At 37.2% G+C, this 23,337-nt stretch overlaps 1 protein-coding gene across 1 annotated transcript in view; it reads left to right on the plus strand.

Annotated features, from left to right (window-relative positions):
- Positions 1 to 22,091, plus strand: part of orb (polyadenylation element binding protein orb) — a 390,632-nt gene extending 368,541 nt beyond the window's left edge. Inside the window, exon 12 of the mRNA XM_067153059.2 lies at positions 20,089 to 22,091. Within this exon, the coding sequence (XP_067009160.1) occupies positions 20,089 to 20,313 (225 nt within the window). The 3' untranslated portion in view covers positions 20,314 to 22,091. The remainder of the gene's footprint in view (positions 1 to 20,088) is intronic.
- Positions 22,092 to 23,337: the final 1,246 nt, after the last annotated feature.

Raw genomic sequence — 23,337 nt, forward strand, 5'->3', positions numbered from 1 at the left:
TTACTTTCACTAAAGGAAATATATAAGGTCTCAGCACTGTTGCATAGAAGTTGGTTTGTTTCTTCTAAAGAAATAATCTAAGATCATACCACGGTCATAACAAGTCTTATTTCGGCAAGGAAATAATCTAAGTTCATAAAACTGTTCAGTATAAGAAAGTTAAAGTATTACTTTCACCGCTGTAATGACTAAATTCATAGTACTTAGAAATTCTGTCCTAAGAGACGAAAAAATATTGAAGTGCATAAAATCCAGCAATAACCAGCATGGTAAAGCTGTGGATTTACAACTAGATGATTTGAATGAATCCGGCCGTCCTTACATACTGAAGAGTACCGAGTTCAATAGCTGCAGTCGCTTAAGTGCGGCCAGTATTCGGGAGATAGTGGGTTCGAAGCCCACTGTTGGCAGCCCTGAAGATGGTTTTCCGTGGTTTCCCATTTTCACACCAGGCAAATGCTGGGGCTGTACTTAAGGCCACGGATGCTTCCTTCCCATTCCTAGGCCTTTCCTCTCCCATCGTCGCCATAAGACCTATCTGTGTCAGTGCGACGTAAAGCAAATAGCAAAAAAAATAATAATAATAATAATAATAATAAAATTTTTAAAAAATTGGAGAGTAGCAGCTGGCAGGACACATCATGTCTATTGCATCAGTTTCTTGTTCCTTGAATAACTTCTATAACAATGATCATATTATTATGGAACTTTGAGGTTTGGTAGAATTTGTTGTGTTGCACACATTACTGTTAACTGTTATGTCATATTCCAATTATTATAGGAGATATAAAATTGGGCAGAATATCAGGTTATACTAGGATATTTGTTTTCAAACTTGGCCAGAAACGGCGGGGCCTACATCAACCGCTCAATGTCAGCCTGAGCAGAGCCGACATATAACCACGTGCTGACATATTTTGTAATTTCAGTTGTAATTGCTGTACAATATACATACAGGGTCTCTCATATAAACTCTAGACCGAACGCACAGTGTTAGCACTCTACGCTACGGCAGTTGCTTCAGCTGGACTTACGTCGTGCGCAGTCCCCCTGCTTTAAGCGTGTATACAATCTTGTATGAAATCTTGCCTTACAAAAGATGCTGGAAGTTTTGAACTTCCTGGGTTATACAGGTATTGTAACCGGTAACCACATTCTGGTGGACACGATTAAGTTCTGCCACTGTAATGTGTCAAATATATGCCATCCTACACATAACCAAACTCGTGTAAAACCTTCAATTATTATGTTTAACATATTTTAATTATCTTTCATTAAATGCTAAGTACGACTGTACCCTGTAAATATGTATTGTAAATTTGTATAACCTCGAATACGTATTGTGAATAAGTCTAACCTCAAAATCTGTACAGTCGAAAACTGTAGAAAACTGTCCTTTTCGTATATTGGGGATAATCCACTATCATTCTTACACATACGGAGGTTTCTGGAAACTTACAGTAATAATTTATTACCCAGATACATGTAGAAACATAAGGAATTTTGTAGATTGTCACTCTGGTTTCTGTACATCTACCGTATTTGAACAGTAGTTTGATCTACTCCAATCGAGAGGCCGGTCGATAGATCGTTTCTTGTATGTTTGGATGTGTTCCATTTAGTGTGTTCTTAGGACATTTCCAAAAGTCTGTATTTATAGACTGTTTGTTGAACAGTATATATATCGAGCTGACAGGCCAGAGTCGGTCGGTCAGTCGGTCGGTTGGTCGATGTACGAATGTAGAGTGTGTTGATATCTGTATTTGCCAGAATCAACTTGAGAGGGTAGTCGGTCTTGCCTTGTGATGGCAAAGTGAAAAATCAGTGTGTGGACTATTGATATCTGTACTTGACAGAATCAATAGTAAATTGCTTAAAGTTGTTTCCCTTAATAATGTTGTGTTGTAGTTCATAATTGTGTATAACTGTGTATTGTGAAGGAATAGATGTAGCAGCAATAAAATGGTTTTATGCAAGGAAGTGAACGTATCTCGTGTGATATTTTTTTATACCAGAATAAAATATCATTGAAAACAACAAATGTTTCTGACTTCATTAGTAAGGTTTTCTTTCAGTTCCTCCAATGTGCGAGGATTTATTCAATACACTTTTTCTTTCAGTTTATCCCACAAATATAAATCACATGCTGTTAGATCTGGAGAACGAAGGGGAGAAAAGACCAGCACTGATCACTCTGTCGACAAACACTTCAGAGATTATAAGAAGGGAATCTTCTGCTGTATAAGCAGGGCTGAATCTTGTTGAAACCAGCCACATGATTTTTCTTCCATTACCTGATGGAAGAAAGGCATCAAAAGATCATATAGGTACCTCTCTGCATTTACTGTCATAAAAAAAATAAACCCAATTATTCATCTTGCATTAACAGCACACCAAACTCCAATCTTCCTATCATAATGAGGGACTTTATAAACACCATTAAGATTTTTTGCACACCAATAGCGATAGTTATGAGTGTTCAAGAACATTTAAAATCAAAGCAGGCCCCATCCAAAAAGAACACAAGCTGTTGGTCGAATAAACAATCGGTCAATGATCCAAGATACCACTAACAGGTTTTAAACAATGGGCCCATATAACTGTACAGTTTGATGTATAACAGCTTTGTGGCTTCTATGTGCAGAAGAAACCGCAACCCCTACTTATTGTGCTAATCTTGTGAGCAATTTATTCGGTGACAATTCAAAATTCACACTGTCATCTAGCTTTTCCTCGATTAAAACTGTTTGTGTGCATGCATGTCTTTCTTATTTGAGCATTGAGCCAGTAGTTTCAAATTTATTTACAATTACATGAATCTGCTTGTGGAGGTGGCACTTCACCAGCAAATTGCTGAACAAATGCATCGCGTACCCATTGAGCCGACAGCTACTTAAAATAACTTTTACATGTGAAAATGTGGTGTTGCAGTGATAACTCACCATGTTAACAGCTGAGATTCAGAATGGCAACTGATGCTTGCGAGGTCGAACATGTGCACGTTGCTAGCAAGGTCAAGAAATATGCTTGTGCCTCCAGTGCTGGAGCTTATATATTGGGGAGTAAAAATCCTGCTTGGATAGTGTAACAATTTTGATGACTACCAATAAATAAAAATATATAAGTAACATTACTTAAAAACTTCATAAAATACTTAAAATAAATTAATATTAATCAAAATAATGTATTGAAATGTCCGTAGTATGGGCACCAGAGTTCACCAGAATGGACCCCTCGAATTTTGATAGAGCATGATAAACTTTATATCCCAGGGCGTGTACATAATGCTGCGTACTGGTACATCTGCTACCGGCCTTACCTAACCTCCTGAAAACGAATAAATAGGTAGGAACTGCACCTAGGTTCATCAATAACTCCACTGATTCTAAAATAGCTAACTATATTCGTAACAAAATCCGTGCACGAGCATCAACACACAAAATTATACATATAATACACGCACAAAACATTGCTGGAAGATTCCATATTTACAACAACAATAATGAAAACCGTGGGGAAAACAAAAGCGAGAACTAAGCTACCATTTGTACATAGTCCGATGAACAATGTACATATATGTAGATAAATAACCTTCACCGTCTCTGTATCAATACTACTTGCCAATTCTCATAATCAGCACTTCTAACATCACACAGATATAGTAGGTACCTCGTAATACTGTGTTCACAGACTTTAACACTTGTTGTAAAGATATATAAAGTAACACACTCTTATCGATCCTGAACATAAATTATGGAAAGTCTGAGATAGCTTTCACCAACATATAATGCCAGACCGTCGCAAGTGCTACAATACTTAATGCACAAGCACTCCACAATCAGCCACTTTCCACGAACATAAAAAGACTACGCTCCACGAACGTTTGAAGTCCAGTCCATTGCAGCCGTGTCGCTCCAGTACCATGTATCAGCACCACTTCCTTCCCGTACAGTGTGTCAGTTGTGGTTCTCTTCCGTAGTGATTCTCCGGTTCCCGCCATTTGATAAACCTTTATAGACATCAGCATTCCCCTTCCTCTCAGATAATACGTCTGAATTTTCCTTGCCAGCCAATCATAAGTGATGCTTATGTCAAGACCATGCCCTGAACTACTTCTTGCTCCCAAGACAATAACAAACTCTGGGGCATATTACAGGAGTCATCAAACTTTCCTAGTACTACAACAAGCTCATCTCCTCAGACTGGGATATATACATGACTCGTAGAACTTCCCGACAACAAGTACATCTCAACAAACACTGGGATGACCGCATGAGTCATCCAAATTACCGGAGTCCAAGATAGCAATGTTTTCCCACTCATGCAAAACAAATTACTCATACCTACATATGTGGATATCTCCCAGCTTACAAATATAAATGACAAAATATACAAATGAAATGCAGATAATAATAATAATAATAATGATAATGATGATGATGATGATGATGATGATGATAATGATAATAATAATAATAATAATAATAATAATAAATCGAATACTGACAAGAATATCTCTAACTTCTACATACAGTGCGAGGGTGTGATATATGTACTATCACAATGGTCTTGGTTTATATAAGATGTACTGTGTGTGTTTTATATATACAGTGTGTGATGTCAGTTAATCGCTGCACATTTTGTTACGTCATATTTTCGCTAATTCATGTAGTAACCATGAATCCTGTGTGCAGAGAAATTTGTGTAAACGGGTTAGAAGGACTGGTTTGTAATTAACAAGTGACTATCTGAGACTTGGCCGTATTTGTGCATTCATTGTTAGCATGAAATATTTACATTATGAATACAAGATTTCTAAAGAACACCGTGTGTATGCTATACAGCTATGATGGAAATTTTATTGAAATTTTGAAGATGTAAGACTATCTTTCGTTAAGTTCCTGCATACACAGCCACCATGCAGGCAAGCTATCTACAAATTAAATGGAGGGTTTGAGGTGACAGGTTCTGTAGCTGACTTACCATGTAGTGGCCACCCAAAATCAATTGCTGAATAAGAATCTGCAGGTTGTTGCAGAGGCATCCATTCAGTCACCCAGGAAATCTGCAAGAAGAGCTTCTAAGGAACTACAATTTTTTGACAGAAGTGTAAGGAGAATGTTAAAATCATTACCTTAATACATTACTACATGCCCTAAATGAGGATGATCCTGACTGAAGACGTGAATTCTGTGGTCCAATGAAGCAAGTTTTTAGTTAAATAGAAGGGTTAACAAACACAACTGCGTGTATAGGTGTTCTGAAACTCCAAGGTTTGTTACTGAGGAGGAGTTAAATGTTTCTTGAGTTACTGTTTGGGCCAGTATATGCAGCAAAGGAGTAATTGGTCCTTATTTTTTCAATGTGAACGTAACTGCAGAAAGATATCTTGAAATGTTAAGAGAAGTTATGATTGAACTAGATAATATGCCTGTACTTGAAGCAGTTTGAAGTAAGAGTATATTGAGATTATACCGGAAATAACAGATGTAATAAAAACTTTCCAATCCATCAGACACACAATAATTTCAAGAGCAAATGAAAACACTATAAGCATATCTGTAAAAATCACGTACACAAAGAATGACCTGTTTCGTTCTAAAAGAAAATCCTCAGATTCTATCAAGTCACTTAAAATATGTGCTTATATGTACAGTATAGTTAACGTAGTGTAAACTTGTCAATTGATATGGAGTTACGTGTTAATATGAACCATAATGTGAGCAAAAAATGATTGGAAGATAGGAAACTTAAAAGGGTCCACCTTTTCAATACAAAATTGTTATAGTTTATTACAACATATATTTACATTTGGAACTAGTTTCGACGCTGTTAGGCGTCATCTTCAGCCAAAATGTGGGAAATAGGCTAGCATGTAGACATTTATATTACACAAGGCGTTATATTAAACAATACACATCTTGCAAGGAGATAAAAACAGGGACAAATATAGAAACGAATGAATCATTGAGAAAGCAAAAGTTATACATATTAAAAATAACCTTAACCACACATCTTGTAGTGCGAAAATATTCGCCTTGAATGATTCTTGAATACAAAACGCACGCGTACACACTTCTGAAGAGCCAGCAGGCAGGAAAAACTCTCAGAAAACTAATTCCTTAATACCAATTTTATATTCTCGTCGAGCTGAATGCCGGACCTGTGAAGATTACAAGATTTTGTGCATCTACAGAAGGGTGGTGTTAATGAAGCTACGTAATATAGAGAGAGGCTTTCAAAGGTGATTAAATGAAGAAGTTATATCATGTTCAAGATCATGCTTTCACGTCTCTGCACAGTATTTAAAATACAATTTACCGTTGGTCTTTATAGCTACTGTTGAGAGTGAAGGAGTTTTTCCTGTTGTGTATGTTTATCAGGAACTCAAGGGATACTTCATTAGTTAGTCCGAACATAAAGAAAATGAACTCTTCTCAGAAGAACTCTTAAGGTTTCACTATACTTTTTCCTGCCTTTTAATATATTAGGTATTGAAATAGTGTACCTATTAGACATTATTTTTAATGCTAACTCATGTTCTAACTATGTAAAACATTTATTTTATTATTACCTTTTATATTTACTATTAATATCATTATTGTTATTACAGTATTTTAGGAGTGTTCCTGTGAGTTTATTTAGTGATACTTGGTAATCTATAAAAGATCATCCTAAGCCTGCAAGGACGGTACGTAAGTCAAGTGCACTCACTACACGAGAATATCCTAACCCACATTCCTGACCTTGAAGTTGGAGATTACCTCCTGTGGGATTCATTAAGTGCTAATGTAAAAGTATAAATGTTGTCCAGATGTTAAAGTGAATAGGGGGAATTTTTTTAAAAAGTATGTTTGTTCGGGTTTTTTTTGCAATGTAAATTTTGATGGCTTCCTTAGTATTCAAAGATTTACAGTTATTTTTGAAGTGTACGATTTTTAGAGCCATGTTGATGTCTGTGAAATGGTGTGAACTGTCGTATATGTGCTCTTCAAAGACCGAATGCGAATTATATCTGATCGTGTTTTTGTGTTCTTTGTATCTTGTATGGAAATTGTTTTGTTTGGCCTATGTATGTGGCTTTGCAGTTAGGTTCATGGCATTCGAGTTCATATATGGTACTCCTGACTTGGCGAAAGGGTCTTTTTTGTTTAGGTTGCACTTGCTCATGTGTGTCTGTAGTGTGTTGTTCATTCTAAAAGCAACTTTTAGACCTTGCTTTTTGAAAATATTAGCTACTTTGTATGTGTTCTTGTTGATGTAGTTGATAACTACGTATTCTTCCCTGTCATGCGTGGTAGTTTTCCAGGCATCTTTCTTATAGACATGATACTGTATAGGCTTTTGGGCTTATGCTGTGTCAAGAAAAATAGGTGAAATTCTCTAAGTTTCGCAGAGAACTGCGCTCTGCATCATCAGAAGAAAATGTAGGACTGTCCATGAGAAAGCCTTCTTGAACAATGAGTCTTTAAATTTAGACGTTATAATAGAAGTGGAAATGTTACGTTCATTCACCACCAGATGGCTCCCCGGACGTGGCACAGCGCTAGTGTTCAAAGCGAAAGCTGACTGAACCATCAGAATCAGTCTAAGAGGTTCATATAACCTGTGTACGTAACATATGACATTGACAGGTGTATGACACTGACACAAGCCTGGAATGAAACATCTGGCCATGAGGAACGTACGAATTTGGAAAACAGACGAAATAACAATAGTGAAGAGACAGGGAAGGGAACTACCTACATAAATCCTTAATGGCTGGCAACCAGGTATTACTGGCTATCAATCGAGTAATACCTGGTTGCCAGCCATTACATCTCAGCCACATATCCAACTGTTGTTGTCGTAAACTTTGCAGTTGAAATGCCTGATGTATGTGTATGTTGAGAATTTAGCCCAAAGGCTGGTTTGATTCTCCACAGCTCCACCAACAGCTGTCACAAATAGCCTAGGCATCACTGAAGAGGTGTACTAGGGAAATGAGGAGCAAGGTAGTTTCCCGTTGCTTTCCTCACCAAGCCAGAAGTTACTATAATATATCGGTCTGCCAAGCCAACTGAAATGCATGCACAAACTGACCCTATGGGCAATATTTTCAAACCATTCATAACAGGGACTGGCTACAACGCTAAGGATGATACTGAGACAGGTCAATGAAAGTAACAAATTTGTTCTAGCCCATACCAGAAGACATAGTGCATTGTAAACACTACATCTCACCAGCAAAGGCACGAATATAACTGGAATTTTTCCCTCTCGAAGCCTTCTGAGTTAAATTTAAGACTGGATTGGGACGACCTATAATTTTCATGTTCAGTTTTTCTTCTGATTAGGCCGGTCAAAATAGACAAATTAACAAAACGTGATGTATCTGACTTTTTAGTATGTTGTTTGGACCCATTAGGGCTATGTATACCTAAGTTTGCAACTCTTATTAAAGTTTTGGAAAAATGTTTACACACGAAAAACAGCGAAATTTTCGGACTTGTTTCAGATTCTGCTCTATATCTCCTATTCCATGCATTTTTCGTCGAAGCTACTTCATACGTTTATACGAGCGTTAAATTTGTGGTAAATTAAGCCTGATCGCAGCTCTGTAGGTCAATTGGTTACCAAATTACGGCACATTGAATATAGACCAGTTTTTCCAAAATTTGAAAATTTTAGTTTTAGCCCTTCTTTCGACAGAAATTGCTTCGAAACTGTTACGGAGTTACCCGTGGAAGGCAGAGGTGAAAGAATGTGCGGGCTGGAATGGGTCTAACTAAGAGGCCGAAAGATGAATTAAAATTTCAATAAAGGTTATATTGATGGTTATGAATTTCATGTTTTTGGTCCGTATTGAACTGAGAATAATATATAAGTAATAATAACAACGTAAACGTTTCCACCTTTTCAATATCAATAAACACAAACATCGCCCAAAAACTACCCTCAAAAAAGAAATAACCAAACCTCTAACATTTTCCACCTTCACGTTCAACAATGATATCTACAAGTTAACCAACATCTTTAAGAAACAAGGCGTTAAAATAGCCTTCAAAACCAACAATAAGAACATGAACGTTTTATACAATACTTCACACATCAACAAGACCAGCAGTTTTTTAAAATCAGGAGTTTATAGGATCAAATGTACCACCTGTAAAAAAAACCTACATCGGGCAAACCGGGAGAAACTTCTTTATCAGATACCACGAGCACACTAACGCAATAAAATACAACAGGTTTTCAGCCATCGGCCAACACATGCAAGATTATAACCATAATTTCACCAATATTGAACAAGACATGGACATCCTCGTATTATCAAACAAGGGCCCTTTACTCGACATAATGGAAAATTACTACATACACCTAGACCAATACTTTAATGCCAGTCACAATCTCAATGAAATCTCAGAGAAACCCAACATACTCTTCGATCTATTTATCACTTTCCTCAGAAACAATAATGCAGCCAACCTAAACTCAATCCTAAATTTAATCAAAGGTACTTTTCCAAGACAGTTACACTTTCTCCCGCACCCTTCAGCCCCACCTTAAGCCCTCTTCCTAAGCCATATTTCATTTCAATACAAGAACTTACTGATTTCCATGATTATAATTTTTACAACACCCCATTTATACTTTCTTTGTTAAAAACCTCTTAGTATGTATATTCCTTGTATTATTAACTATTACCATAACATCTCATTTCACTTGTTATTCTTTAAAATAACATTTTCTTAGGATTTCGCCACAAATGATCTTTGCTCCAATACGGCTGATGATGACCCCTAGATGGGTCGAAACTAGTACCGTGTAATTTGTCTGATGATGACCCCTAGATGGGTCGAAACTAGTACCGTGTAATTTGTAATTTTGTGAATGTATTGTAGTATTGAAAAGGTGGAAACGTTTACGTTGTTATTATTATTACTTATATATTAAAGGTTATATTTTCGAACATAGCAAGATTTAACAATTATTTTTTTATTGAATTAGAATACTTAGAGTACAAGACAACAACTATCCAATCAGGTAAAAGGTATAATTTTACAAACAAAAGCACCAGTTTCGGGGTCTTAACAAGTTTTGGGCTTCGAGCCCCAATTCCACAATCCTTGAGCTACTAGCCCAACTTTACCAAGGAACACACTAGATCAAAGGTCAGAAAACCCCTTCATTCAAGGAGCTATAGCTCCAAAAACCATATCGGGCCTCCTAGAGGCACTTTTACCACATAAGAAAGAGCTGACCCGCTCTCAATTTTTAAAGCCTATTGAAGGCAATACCATACTTTACAATTAATTGCCATCAAGGTACAACTCATAATGAAACAGGGGTATCTTGTACCCAACCTACTAGGCCTTATCAGACAAGAAAAGGTTAAGTAAATGGCCCCAAAATGCAAAATGAAGGAGGCGAGAACTTGCACTCCTATATGAAAGCGTGTTAAAACCTAAGAGGCACTAGGCCGAATGAACAGGGGCTATTCCCACACTAGGGAGTTGACTCGTATAAGAAAAATTTTAACACATTAAGGAAGAGTAGAAAATAGGTTACAAAAACGTAGTCGCCTCAAATCAAAATGAAGGGGAGCTCGAGAGGGTAAAGCACTCTCTATCCCCGAATTACAGTTAAAGATATATGAAGTTTTACAAAGACAGAAAGAAATTTACATGTTTCAAGAGATAGGTTACATATTAAAGGTTTCGGACCTGCCCCGCGGGTTAAACTGCTGAGCTAGCAAGAAATAAAGATGTTAAATGGCCATTACCTTGTTGAAGAGCTGCTGCCTGAATGAAGAGGCGCTACCCGCCCACTGCTACACGTCCATACACAAAGCTAGATGTAGAAGAAGTGGCAAAGAGCCGTGAAAATCGGCAGTTTTTAAACCCTCGGGGAAGATTCGAGACCTTTCATGAATAAACACGCCACACCCTCTTTCTTTATGGTTGATATCAAACTGTACACACAAAATCGAAGAAGAAACACATGATTGGTCAAAAATTAATTACAGAAATTCTTTATTGCTTAAAATCAAAACCAGTGGAAAGAAAAGATTACTACTGCCAACCCATAAATGAAAGAACGAAATTTAGTAAAGAGAAAAACTTATTAATACAAAATTTCTTCAAATAAAGTTCCTTCACTTCACACCAGGGTGCATGTTCATAGTTTTTTAGTAGGGACATCTATAAGAGAACATCCACACTTCTTGATCAATAGAAAACAAAACACGTTGAAATCCACACAGTATTGACAACTTGGTAATCACAAAATTTTACTGTAGTAACATCTTCTGAGAAACTTATAAATTGGTCCAGTTTTTAAGGTTCAGATTTTCTGCAGTAGAGGATTTATTGGCGCAAGATTTAAAATTGCGGCGTAGGGGTGTACCGCCCGGTAGAGAAACCATTGATCCTACGAGTAGAACTTGTAGAATATAATTTGTAGGCAATTTAATTAGCTTTAAATTAAGTGCAGAGCGGGGTCTGTAAGCCTCAAACTCTCAAAAAACCCATATAAGGTAAAATAGCATTTAACCTTTCCTATCTTTTGTTTTTTAGTTTGGCAATGAAAAAGAAGGCATGCAATCGTTCAAAAAAATGGTGAAATGTATTTTAATATGAACATAAGTAATAAACATTAGTAATCAAAAGTACAGTAACTTAATCAATTAATCAATCAAATTACACATAGTCAAACTAGTCCCCTTGTTTTTGATGACCCTGGGCTGTCACTTTCGTTGCTCTTCATCTCCTATAGGTAGGTACTCCAGTATTGGTGAATCATCAGGGTTGTCTTGAGGCTCGTCATCGTCGCCCTCTTCAATGATAAGGGCAGCGTTCAGGCACGTTTCCCCAGAGCAGGTAGCACACATCACCGAACATCTGAGCCCTGCTTTCAGGCAAGTGCAGTCACTGCTACACCCCTTCTTGCATTTGCAAGATAGGAGTTTTAGGAGCTCTGCGGGGCCAGGAGCTTGAAGACTGGTAATGGGGATGAGTCCAGCCGAGGTCAATTCCCAGCCCCAGTCGGTGGCCTTTTTTCTCCACCCCCAACCACTTTTGCACCTGGTGGTATGTGTGGTAGTGGTGATACAACGCAGCCTCTGTAGTTGAGGGCAAACGGGCCAGATTCGCTTTGGCGTTGGCTGCTGTCTTCACAAAAGTACGCAAGTGTACATCGTTGAGGGTGTCTGTCGTTTCGTCTCCTCCATACAGAGCAACTAGGCACTTGTCACCGGCTGCTGCGACCTGTTGGTGTGTGTGATGTGTGGCATCTGTCTGGAGGAAAACTCTTGCTTGGTCACATAGGGCTTGATTTTGTCTGAAGTGGCCCTACATTTTCATCTTCCCCTGCCAGAAGAGGGCAAAGGTGGTGTCGCACCCAGTAAATGCGTGGATGTAAAGTTCAAATCCAGGTGGTAGCTCCATTTCGCCTTGGTTGAATGAGCTGGTGGAGAATTGGACACAACCCGCCTCACCTTTGCGACTCTTCTGGAAGTATACATTTGTTTTAGTGGATCCTAGACTGCACAGGAGCACGGGCAAATCCACATCCTCTCCAAAGATGACATGGTCATTGTAGGTACATTCTTGCACAGCAGTCAAGACGATACCGTGATCTGCATCTTTTGATATTTTTGTCTCAATCCCCTTGAAAGCAAAAGCAGAACAGAGATGCTCAATGAGATGAACCTAGTTTTTGTCATTCGAGAGCATGTTCTCTTCGGGGACTGTGATGATTGTCGATGAGTCACACAATTAACACTGATGCTGCAGAATACTGTCGTGATCGCTCTGCAAATTTGGTGCTCTTTTGGGCACCATCCTCAGGATACCCATCGAAGACCACACACAAATTTCTCCCAAAGTGGTTAAATACGTAGCTTATGTAGCTGCTGTGATAGCCCGTACGGAATCATTCCGATGCCACACGACTTCGTGGACAAGATATCCTCCATCGACGGCAGCAAATGTTTTTGCCTGCACACTGACATTCTCTGTGGCTTGAGTGAAGGCAGCGTAGAAAGCAGATTTTTTTGCCTTTACGCATCCCTTCGTCGGAAAATAGGTCCATTGGATATGGAGCGAGCTCGTATGTGAAGTGGGCCTTTAACTGTAGGTCTGACTGTTTCATGATACAAAAGCACTGGAAGATGGTGATTGGCTCGACATTGACTCTCTTCTTGTGGATGTTGATAGAGATGGTAGGCGTTGCCAGAGTCCATAAGGAAAACGATTCACAAATAAATTGAACACAATCTTGCATATTGAAATATGAGCTACTCACACGAGAAACAAAAACTGTACTGTGAGCTCGGAGATCAGAAACTGGATAGTGTGGCGTGAAAGAGGGGGTGAAGACGAAGAGGCCTTGAGCTGGCCCCTACGATGCGAGAGGGTTGGAAGAGTGGAACCAAGGAACACCTGCCTACGCACAACAAAGAACCGCTACAGTCCTCATGGTTAAAATTGAAATAATAAATAAAGAGGTTCAACCTATTCAGTACAAAAGAATAAGAAATGCAGTGATTACATTATTATTTAATAATAAGTGGAAGTGATACCGGTTTCGACCCTAGTCCAGGTCATCAGCCGATTAAAACATGAAAAACAATACATAGGAAAAAGAAAATTCACTGAATTTTACAGTGTCTACCCCCGTCATTTTTATATTGCCTCTTCTACTGATCCGGAGTGAACTTTATCTTTTATTTTCTTTTTCCTATGTATTGTTCTTCATGTTTTAATCGGCTGATGACCTGGACTAGGGTCGAAACCGGTACCACTTCTACTTATTATTAAATAAGAATGTAATCACTGCATTTCTTATTCTTTTGTATTGAATAGGTTGAAGCTCTTTATTTATTATTTCAATTTTAACTGTGATACTTTTCAATACGGAACAATGAAATTTTTATCTTTAAACAGTCCTCGTGGACAAGGGTGCTGGCCACTCTGCCATTTTTTTCACACATTAGCTTGTTGACTAATAATATTGGTATCTACCAACAATGTATTCAATTTACATACCTCCTATATGATCACAACACGTTTTGCATGTTTAAATCTCACTTCATGCAACAAAAATTGGTTAGGTACATTTCTGGAAAAATGCGATTGTAACTTATATGGTTTCTTTTATATTTTGAGAGAATTAAAAGGCTTACAGACCCTGCTCTGTGCTTAATTTAAAGCTAATTACATTGCCTACAAATTCTATTCTAAAAGTTCTATTCTTAGGATCAATGGTTTCAATGCCATTTCGGTCCAAAGGAGGTTTAAAACTAAAATTTACAATTTTTGGAAAAACTGGCCTATTTTCAAAGTGCCATAATTCGGTAACCAACTGACCTACCGAGCTCCAGCTAGGCTTAATTCGTCACAAATTTAATGCTCTTAAGACGTACAAATTAGCTTTCGACGAAAAATTGCATGGATTAGGAGATGTAGAGCAGAATCAGAAACAAGTCCAAGAACGTCGTGGTTTTTCGTGTGTAAAAAATTTTTCCACAACTTTTTGTGAGTTGCGAACTTGGGTATACATAGCCCAATGGGTCCAAACAACATGCCAAATATCAGAGATACATCATGTTTTGCAAATTTAGCTATTTTTTTGTGTTGATTTGGACTTGGCCTATGATATTCTAGAAAATGGTTCTTTCATCAAACTGTCCACACTATTCATGCTGTATACTGACTTCCCAACTTGCATCAGTGCAAATAGAATCATGGGAATATAGATCCTCACTAAGAACGAGAGTTTAATTTCACTTTATGTACACTGCAGTGGATAAATAATTGGATAAACGTCCGTATGAACTTCAGCACTAACACAGTGATAGAAAAACATGCACCAGCAATATAACAGAGATCAAAAACTGCACATAGCAACTGAAAGTGCTGCCAACTGAATCATTGAGACCTCCCCATTACCAGCATAGATTACATTCTAATGCTGGTTGGATAACATTTAGTCGGTCCAAGATTCTTTGCCTCACCCATGAATTTCTAATTTTTGATACAAAACGAAGATGGATATTTTAATAAGCATTGGTTGGATACCTTAATAACATTGTTTGCCACAGATTGCCTCCACTTACGCTTTACCTTTGAGCCTAGATGATGCTACTCTCTAGTGGTAGAATTGCTTCAAACATCCAACATCATGGTAGCAGGAGGCATCGGGCAGTGCTACCCGGTTCTGGGAGGGAAAGTAACTAGACGGGATCAGTGAAAGTTGATCATAGTTTATGGTATGCTCCACCAGCTACAGGGTGTGTTGCAAGCTTTGCTGCACCTGCGTATTTCTTCCTTCAGGCTGCAGGCCAGAGCTCATTTCACATGAACATGAGCAAAGTTCCCCAAGAGAACAGAGCCAGGTGTTCGACAGATCTCATCTTGATCTTCACAAAACACAAATTTACCATTCCATACTCAAAATAAAGAAAAGGTACAAAGATAATTGTACTGAATATAAATAATTCCTTACAGTTCCTAGCTATGTGCGGTAGCCTGGTAGCATGTATTGACTGGCTGCCACTGTGAAAGTCATAGTTTCTGCCTTAATTTGCTTTAAAGCCTGCCCAGTCCAGTTCTCTGAATTTAGAATATACAAATCTTGCCAAGGCATAAGAACTACTATATGAAAAATGTCTAAAGAAAGACTTAAGTTTTATTGATTGGACCATGGCAGAAGTAGTCTAAAAACTCGTGATTGGGAGGCACCAAAATGAAGACATATGTGCAATCAATAATTGCAATAAATCATAAGAATAAGACTTGAATGTGAAAATGGAAGTAATTACACACTACTTGCATTCAGTGAGAACCAGATCAGTTTCACATTTGACAATGTTATCTTCAGATAGTAGGTAGCATTGTCAAGGAAAAGAATAACCTTTGATTTCTGTTTTTCAGTTTTGTTTTGAACTGATTTACCACAATTTCATTAAACAGTAGTCTTCCAAGCCTTTTTATTTTTCCATACCATGGAAAGCTTTGTCGATTCTTTTAAGTTTTTGAAATGTCTTCATTTATGTGCCTCCCAACCATGAGTTTTTTTAAGATTTCTTCTGCCATGGTCCAATCAATAAAACTTAAGTCTTTCTTTAGACATTTACTACTGATATATTTTTCTCCTTTATTCACAAGTAAGTTTGATGGTAAAAGCTCCAAAAACATTCTGTTCCATCCACAGCTTTTACTTCCACTTGTCCACTACACTTACCTTCACCTCCATAGATTCTCCACAAACTTCATTCTACAGAAGTTTTTTTTCTTGGACCAGCTTTGATGTCCTTCTTACCAGTTACCTTAGTCTTCCTTACCATAAATTTGCGTTTTGACTTTCTTGAATCGCAGCATTATTTCCTGTACTGAAGAGTTTTCTCCTAGCTTCAATTATTTGAAAATGCTGTAGAAGATTTATATAGGATTTAAAATTTTATCAATTTTTCCAGTAGAGGACAGAAATAAACTGATTCAATGCACACTGTGGAAAGAAATTGTTTGCCCTGTAACTCTGTTACTTAAAAATCTTTGTTAATAATCTATTCTGAGAAGCGCTTGCCTAAGTTCTGAATACCAATTTTTTATGGAAGAGGGACTATGGCACTTTCTCATAGATATGCCTTAACTGTTCTCAGGAAGTAATAAAAGTGCAGCACATTGTATCTGGCTTCGTATGGTATGAAGCAGGCTTAAATGACAATTTTGTACAATGATATTCTTGAGAGAGTAACAAGATGAATGTACAAAAATATATTGTAACTAAATCATTTCTTAATTTATCAAATTGTATTAGTAGATTTCAGCATTTTCTTAAAAATATTCCTTTCAGTTTTCACGCGACAGAATCTCTTTATACACAATAACTTAACATAAGCTTGACTGGGACCAAGAAAATGTTTCTTGGTCAAGTTTTTGCATTATTCACGTTCATTACATATATTTCACATTAGATTCTGTATTGACGTCAACTTTACTTGTAGAGATGTATTATCCACCTTTTTCAATACAATTCGTCATATATTAAATCACTAAGTCTAACTCATTAAAATACTAGTACACGTTTCATCCTCTTTTACGGGACATCATCAGCTACATAAGTTGCGGGACTGAAAACACGAAATTAAAATTAACATTAGTCTACATATTAAGAGGGGAATGGTGATCCCTCTGTTAACACATTGTTAACTATGTATACTGCCTGACAAATTGAAACACCCAGAAGAAATGGTCAGATATCAATGTAACTTTGTACACACCACTGGTGGGTATGTAAATTATTAGTTGCAATTCTCTTTGACAGGTAGAATGGCCACCAGATGGCATTAGTGTTGTTACCAGGCCTGGTAGAGTATATATGAGGCGTGAACAGCATCGGATGAGTGATCACTGTGAAGGACATGGAGATGATGTGTACTCATAAGAGACTGTTATCGGCACCTGACATAGTTTAAAAGGGGTGTCACTGTGAATCTCCATTTGACTGGCTGGTTGAATTGTGCAATATCCAGATTTGTGGGGCGTTCAGATGCGACAGTGGCCTGATATTGGACTGTGTGGAAACATGACGACAGGCAAACTTGTCGTCAAGGTACCGGTTAACCAAGTCTGACCACCACGAGGGAGGATCGCCGTATTGTGCACCAAGCATGTCGGAACCCCTTCACATCTGCGCCTGCCATCCGAGAACAAGTAATGGACTCCTTGCAACATTGTGTGTCATCCCGCACTCTTGGTCGTAGACTGGCAGCAGTTCGACTAGGGAATTACCGTCCCATGCATAGGCTGCTATTAACATCACAACACAAAGGATTGCGTTTGGAGTGGTGCCATGAAGGGAAGCACGGGCTGCTGATGAATGGCACTGCAGTGTGTTCAGCGATGAATTGCAGTTCTGCATTACCCTGGATGATTCATCATCTGTGAATACAGCTGCAATCTAGGGAGAAGTCCCATTCTTCCAATGTTTCGGAGAGGCACAGCGGTATTAGTCATGGTGTGGGGAATCATCGGGTATAACTTCAGGTCACGGCTGATAGTGATTGAGGGAACTCGGATGGCACACCGGTTCATCACAGAAATCCTACATCCTAATGTGTGATCTCTCACATGACTGTATCATGGCACGTGTCTCTGCACTGTCCGTGTGATATTGAGGTACTCTCGTTGCCAGGAAGATCCCCAGATCTATCCCCGATAGAACATGTGTGGAATCAGCTCGGACGTAAACTCTGTCCCAGTGCCAATATCTAGGATATCAAGGACCAGTTATGATTGTGGGCCTGCTTGCCTCGGGAGAGGATAGGCTATAATGGTTTTCACACCTTTCCCAACTGAATTAATGCATGCATCCGGGCCACAGTGGGTGCAATGTCATACTGATAAATGGACTCACACTGCCAAGTTCTTTGTAAATTTGTTTGTTTTGTAATAACTCAAATAACTTCACATAAGCTCAACACGTGAAGTTTCATTTCATTTAGTTTCCTCCTTCCATTCTGGGTGCTTCAGCTTTTTTGTCAGGCAATGTATTTAACTATGCCTTTTTAAAATTTGGTATCATACACTGTATGTTTGGTAATTTAAATGCAGTGGGAGGACATTTCAAATTCAACTAGATAGCATATTGCATAGGTTGTAATCAATTTACATTACAAAGGTCTTATAAACTGTTTTTTAATGAAGATTTGATGGGATGTAATATTATGCAATGTACTGGTATTATGCTGTGACTACAGTAAAAAAGGCTTAGTTGAAGTTTCAATTGAAAATTTCTATTATGAGTTTGTTAAAATCAATTAAAAATAATCTATTGTTGAATGGACTAGGACGAACAGGTGAAAAACTAATAAAATTGTGGTGTTCCTTTGCAGGGAACATCTCTCATGTGCAACAGTGGATGGCTTTATAGGGTATCTTGAATTGCACAAGTTGAATGCCCAGTAACTGCATGATGTTATAGGTCAAGCTTGGATGAGAAGTTCCCCACCTTACTAGAAATTATCAACTGAAACTTCAACAGAGATTTTTCATCATATAATATTGTATCCCATCAAATCATCAAAAACACACATTTTATGAGAGCTTTGTAATGCAATATTCAGTCTAGTCAAATTGAAAATGTTCTCCCAGTACATTATATCACTGAAATACAAAAATAGTGTCTGGTACTACATTTTAATAAGGCATGGGTAAATATACGATTCTCAGTGTGTTAGGAACAGTCTCCTCTTTTATATGTGGATTAGTGTTAATTTTAATTTTTTGTTTTTAGTCCTACAACTTATGTAGCTGAAGATGTCCTGTGAAAGAGGATGAAGCCTGTACTACTATTTTAATATGTTTGTTGATTTAATTATTTAATATATTACAAATTGTATTGAAAAAGATGGATAACACATCTCTACAAGTGAACAAGTTCTGCATTGAACAAGTTTTACTGTAATAGGATGAGAAAAAAATATGTAGGGGACTGAAACAGTTTCATTCAAGTAGGATGATGATGATGATTATGATATATAGCATTTCACATCATGAACTTGTAACTTACAATGAAGCAGTTCATTTGTAGACTAAACATAGTGGTCTGGAGTGATTGTTACATAAATAATTTATCCTATTATGTGTATTTGTCTTTTTAATGTAACATATAAATACTAGTGATGTCTACAAGATGTGTCAATAAAAATTTATCACTGGACCATCTAATAAGATTGTAGAGAAGCATAAGTTTGATGCACTTGACAGTGGAATTGGCTTGTGGTACTAAAAGTAATTTATATTGTATTGTGAATATTCTTTAGAGGGTACAAGATTAAAGTTTTACAGGTAAAAGAGAAATTACTTGCAAAGAATCCAACTCAGAAATGTCTTTTTATTTTGAACTCATTTGCTTGGGAACTTCACCAGTATTTCTGTGAAGACATTTAATCTGATCATATGTGACAAAAAGCATAGCATTCTTGATAAATTTCATGACATTTAAAAGTTGAGTGCTTCTAGATTTGAAATTTTTCTGTCAGGAAATGAGGTCTCAATTTATTTGAAAACAGTGTGTTCATACAGCATTCATGATTTTCAGGTGCAAGTGGATCCATACTTGGAAGATTCATTGTGTTCTGCTTGTGGTGTGCAGCAAGGTCCATATTTCTGTCGGGAATTAGTCTGCTTCCGTTACTTCTGTCATCGTTGTTGGCACTGGCAGCACTCCCTGGATGCCATGCAGAGCCATAAACCCTTAATGCGCAATACCAAAAGTGCCAATCTTATGGGTTTTGGTGCAGGTCGAGGGAATGGTGCCAACTGAGATCCTTTTTTATTCCCTCTCCCTGCCACCCTCTTGTCACCAGCATTGTTTCTGCTGGAGAAGAGAATATTCTAATTTGCTACAAATTGCCTGTATTTTTGTTAAGGACTTTTTTCTCAGTAACGAAGTGTTTTTGAGTTCTCAAATACTTGATATATTTTAGCACAATTTGTTTTTAATTGAGTGCAGCTAGTATTCGAAGAACCATCTAGTCATTTGTTAAGTGCACCTTTCAGATGAATAGTGATTTATGAACTTGTCAAATTAGAAGGCATTAGAGAGATATTGCCAAGTGTGTTTAGTTGTCATATTGACACTTCTGTGTTGTATAATTTGACATCACTCTTTGCATACAATTCTGGGGTTCTGCCTCTCTGCTGTTTGTCTGCAAAGAGTGATGTATTCCACTCACTGCATCTAGTCATCTGAGGTTTATTCCTGTTGTTAAGCCTGAATTTTGACTGCAGTAAGAGTTCCAGTATACAAGCTTAACTATAGGAAATCTTTTCCTTGTAACTGGAACTAGAATGATTTTTTAATTTTTTAATTTATTTTACTGAATACAAATATGTAAGATTCTAGATAACGGATTGTCCTAATTTTCCGTTCGTGGATGTAAAATAAAATAAGGCTTACCTATGCAGGAATATCTCGATACCAAAATGTCTGTAGTTACCTATATCCTATTCACTGGATCCATAGTGTAAAATTTCCATAGCTGAAAAAGTATTACATAAACCATTTTTAAATTAATTGAATATGTAAACCAGTTTTAAGTTGTTGATTGCTAGAGTCTCATCTACCCTACAAGATGTAGTGATACTGATGGACCGGACATATCTCAGGCAGAAAAACTTAGCGACCGTATTTGCCTCATTTTCTTATATGCCTTTGCCTAAGATATTTTGTAGGTATTTTTTACTATGGAATTATATTTCTAAGAGAAACTACATTTTTAACTGTAGTAAATGGAATATGAAATGTGAATTTATTCAGCACCTGGTTCTAGAGGGTGAAGTGGGAGGTGCAGCCTCATGGTCATCAAACCAGTGATATTGAAAGAATCAGTGTGTGTATTGAAAATATTTATTAACTAGTGTTCCTATTACCATACCATTTTATAGTGTTACATGTAGATTTCCCATTGCAATACTCATTTTAACCCTTATTTGCATATATGAAGAGAACACAGTGTGCATTGTCACTCCATGCTGGATGACATGCAGAGCTTCAATTTAATCTATTGTGCACATTTTTAAATCTTACTTGTGGAGGGTTGAGATAGATGTGAATCTTCTCAGAAAGCAAGACTGTGTTATATGTTTAAGGAAGTAATCAGTATTATATATAATAGAATATTTCTTTTTTTATAATTTCCTCATTTGGAAGGAATATGAGAATAAAAGACTTGTGTAGGAATTAGGAATCGGGGAGATTCCTAATTATGAACCAATCCAAAAATTGGTTTAGGTGATTTTGTTTAATAATGCTCACTCATTTTTTATTTATTGTATTTCACATGGGGCATGTGCTAGATAACAATAGTTTTAGACGGCTAATATTTTTACAAGATTTTTAAAGCTCCATTGCAGATTTTACTGAAGCATCCATTCCACTTAATGTTGACGAACTGGACAAGATCATGGACTCAATGATAGGTATTTCAGAAAATTTAGAGTTGTTGCAGTGTTCAAATCTTTATTTCATGATTTTTGTTAATATTTTTTTGTACAAGATCTTAATTGAAGTTAAAACTATTTTTCTTTATTCTGTTAATATATTTTCTTAATTTATTCTTTTGAAATGTGTTCGTTTTATTATTATACTGTATCCTTTATTTTCCTTAATTGTCTCTACCATTAATATATATTTCAAAAAAACTATGGCGCAACAGCCCCCGAAAGACCATGGCCTACCAAGCGACCCCTGCTCAACCCGAAGGCCTGCAGATTATGAGGTGTCGTGTGGTCAGCACGACGGATCATCTCGGCCGTTACTCCCATCTTTCTAAACCGGGGCTGCCATCTCTGTCAGATAGCTCCTAAATTGTAATCACGTAGGCTGAGTAGACCTCGGACCAGCCCTCAGATCCAGGTAAAAATCCCTGAACCCGGGGCATACGGGTAAGAGGCAGGTACACTACCCCTACACCGCGGGGCCGGCCTATTGACTTTTTGCTTCAATAACATTTTTTTACTGTTAAATATTTGTCTGCCTTTTCCATAATCAATTGGATATTTGGTAGGATAGTGCATCGTACTGGGATGTTTTGTCACAAGTTACCTTTATCCTTGTGTTTAAAAGGACAGAAGAATGTATCGTAATCTAGAAGTTACATTTCCGTATTGATGTTATACACAAATACAATGAGAAGACTTCTACCTAATCAATACTTATTTATTAAAAATTAAAACTACAGGACCGGTTTTGACCTTTCTAGGTCATCTTCAGCTGGTCACACAATCACATATATCATGCAGTCATAAAACATCACTAGATCTAACAAAGAATGTCATACGACGATAACATGTCAACATTATTCTCATGATTGGGGGCAATCGTCAAATTGGAACTTGGTATTCACTGTCTTTTCACGAATAACATACATAAAATGTACATTCGTAACAGTTTGCATTGTTCATAGGCATGAGCTTATCTAAAATTAGATGCTAGTTTTGTAAACCATGTATTGTAACACAGGGAGGGCATGTGGAGCATGTGTATTGATCACAATTTGTTAGTCTTGGTTGCACTTCCTTGTTTCCTGAACCTTCACTTGTACATTGTGATAGAATCTTGTTGCTCAATGTTAATTTTTGTTAATTTTTAAAAACTAATTAGTGTTGTCCTTGAAGTCTTGATAAATAGACATTATTATGAACTGTAATTGTAGGAATAAAATGTGTTAACATTTGATGACCTGCATTGTAGGTATAAATTAAACTAAAATGTCAGATTCTCGAGTATGAGTTTTGTGTCGCCATATATATATACAAAACATAAAAACACATGTGAATGCTGAAA

Source organism: Anabrus simplex, chromosome 1 (genome assembly GCF_040414725.1).
Source record: "Anabrus simplex isolate iqAnaSimp1 chromosome 1, ASM4041472v1, whole genome shotgun sequence".
Taxonomy (NCBI): Eukaryota; Metazoa; Arthropoda; class Insecta; order Orthoptera; family Tettigoniidae; genus Anabrus; species Anabrus simplex.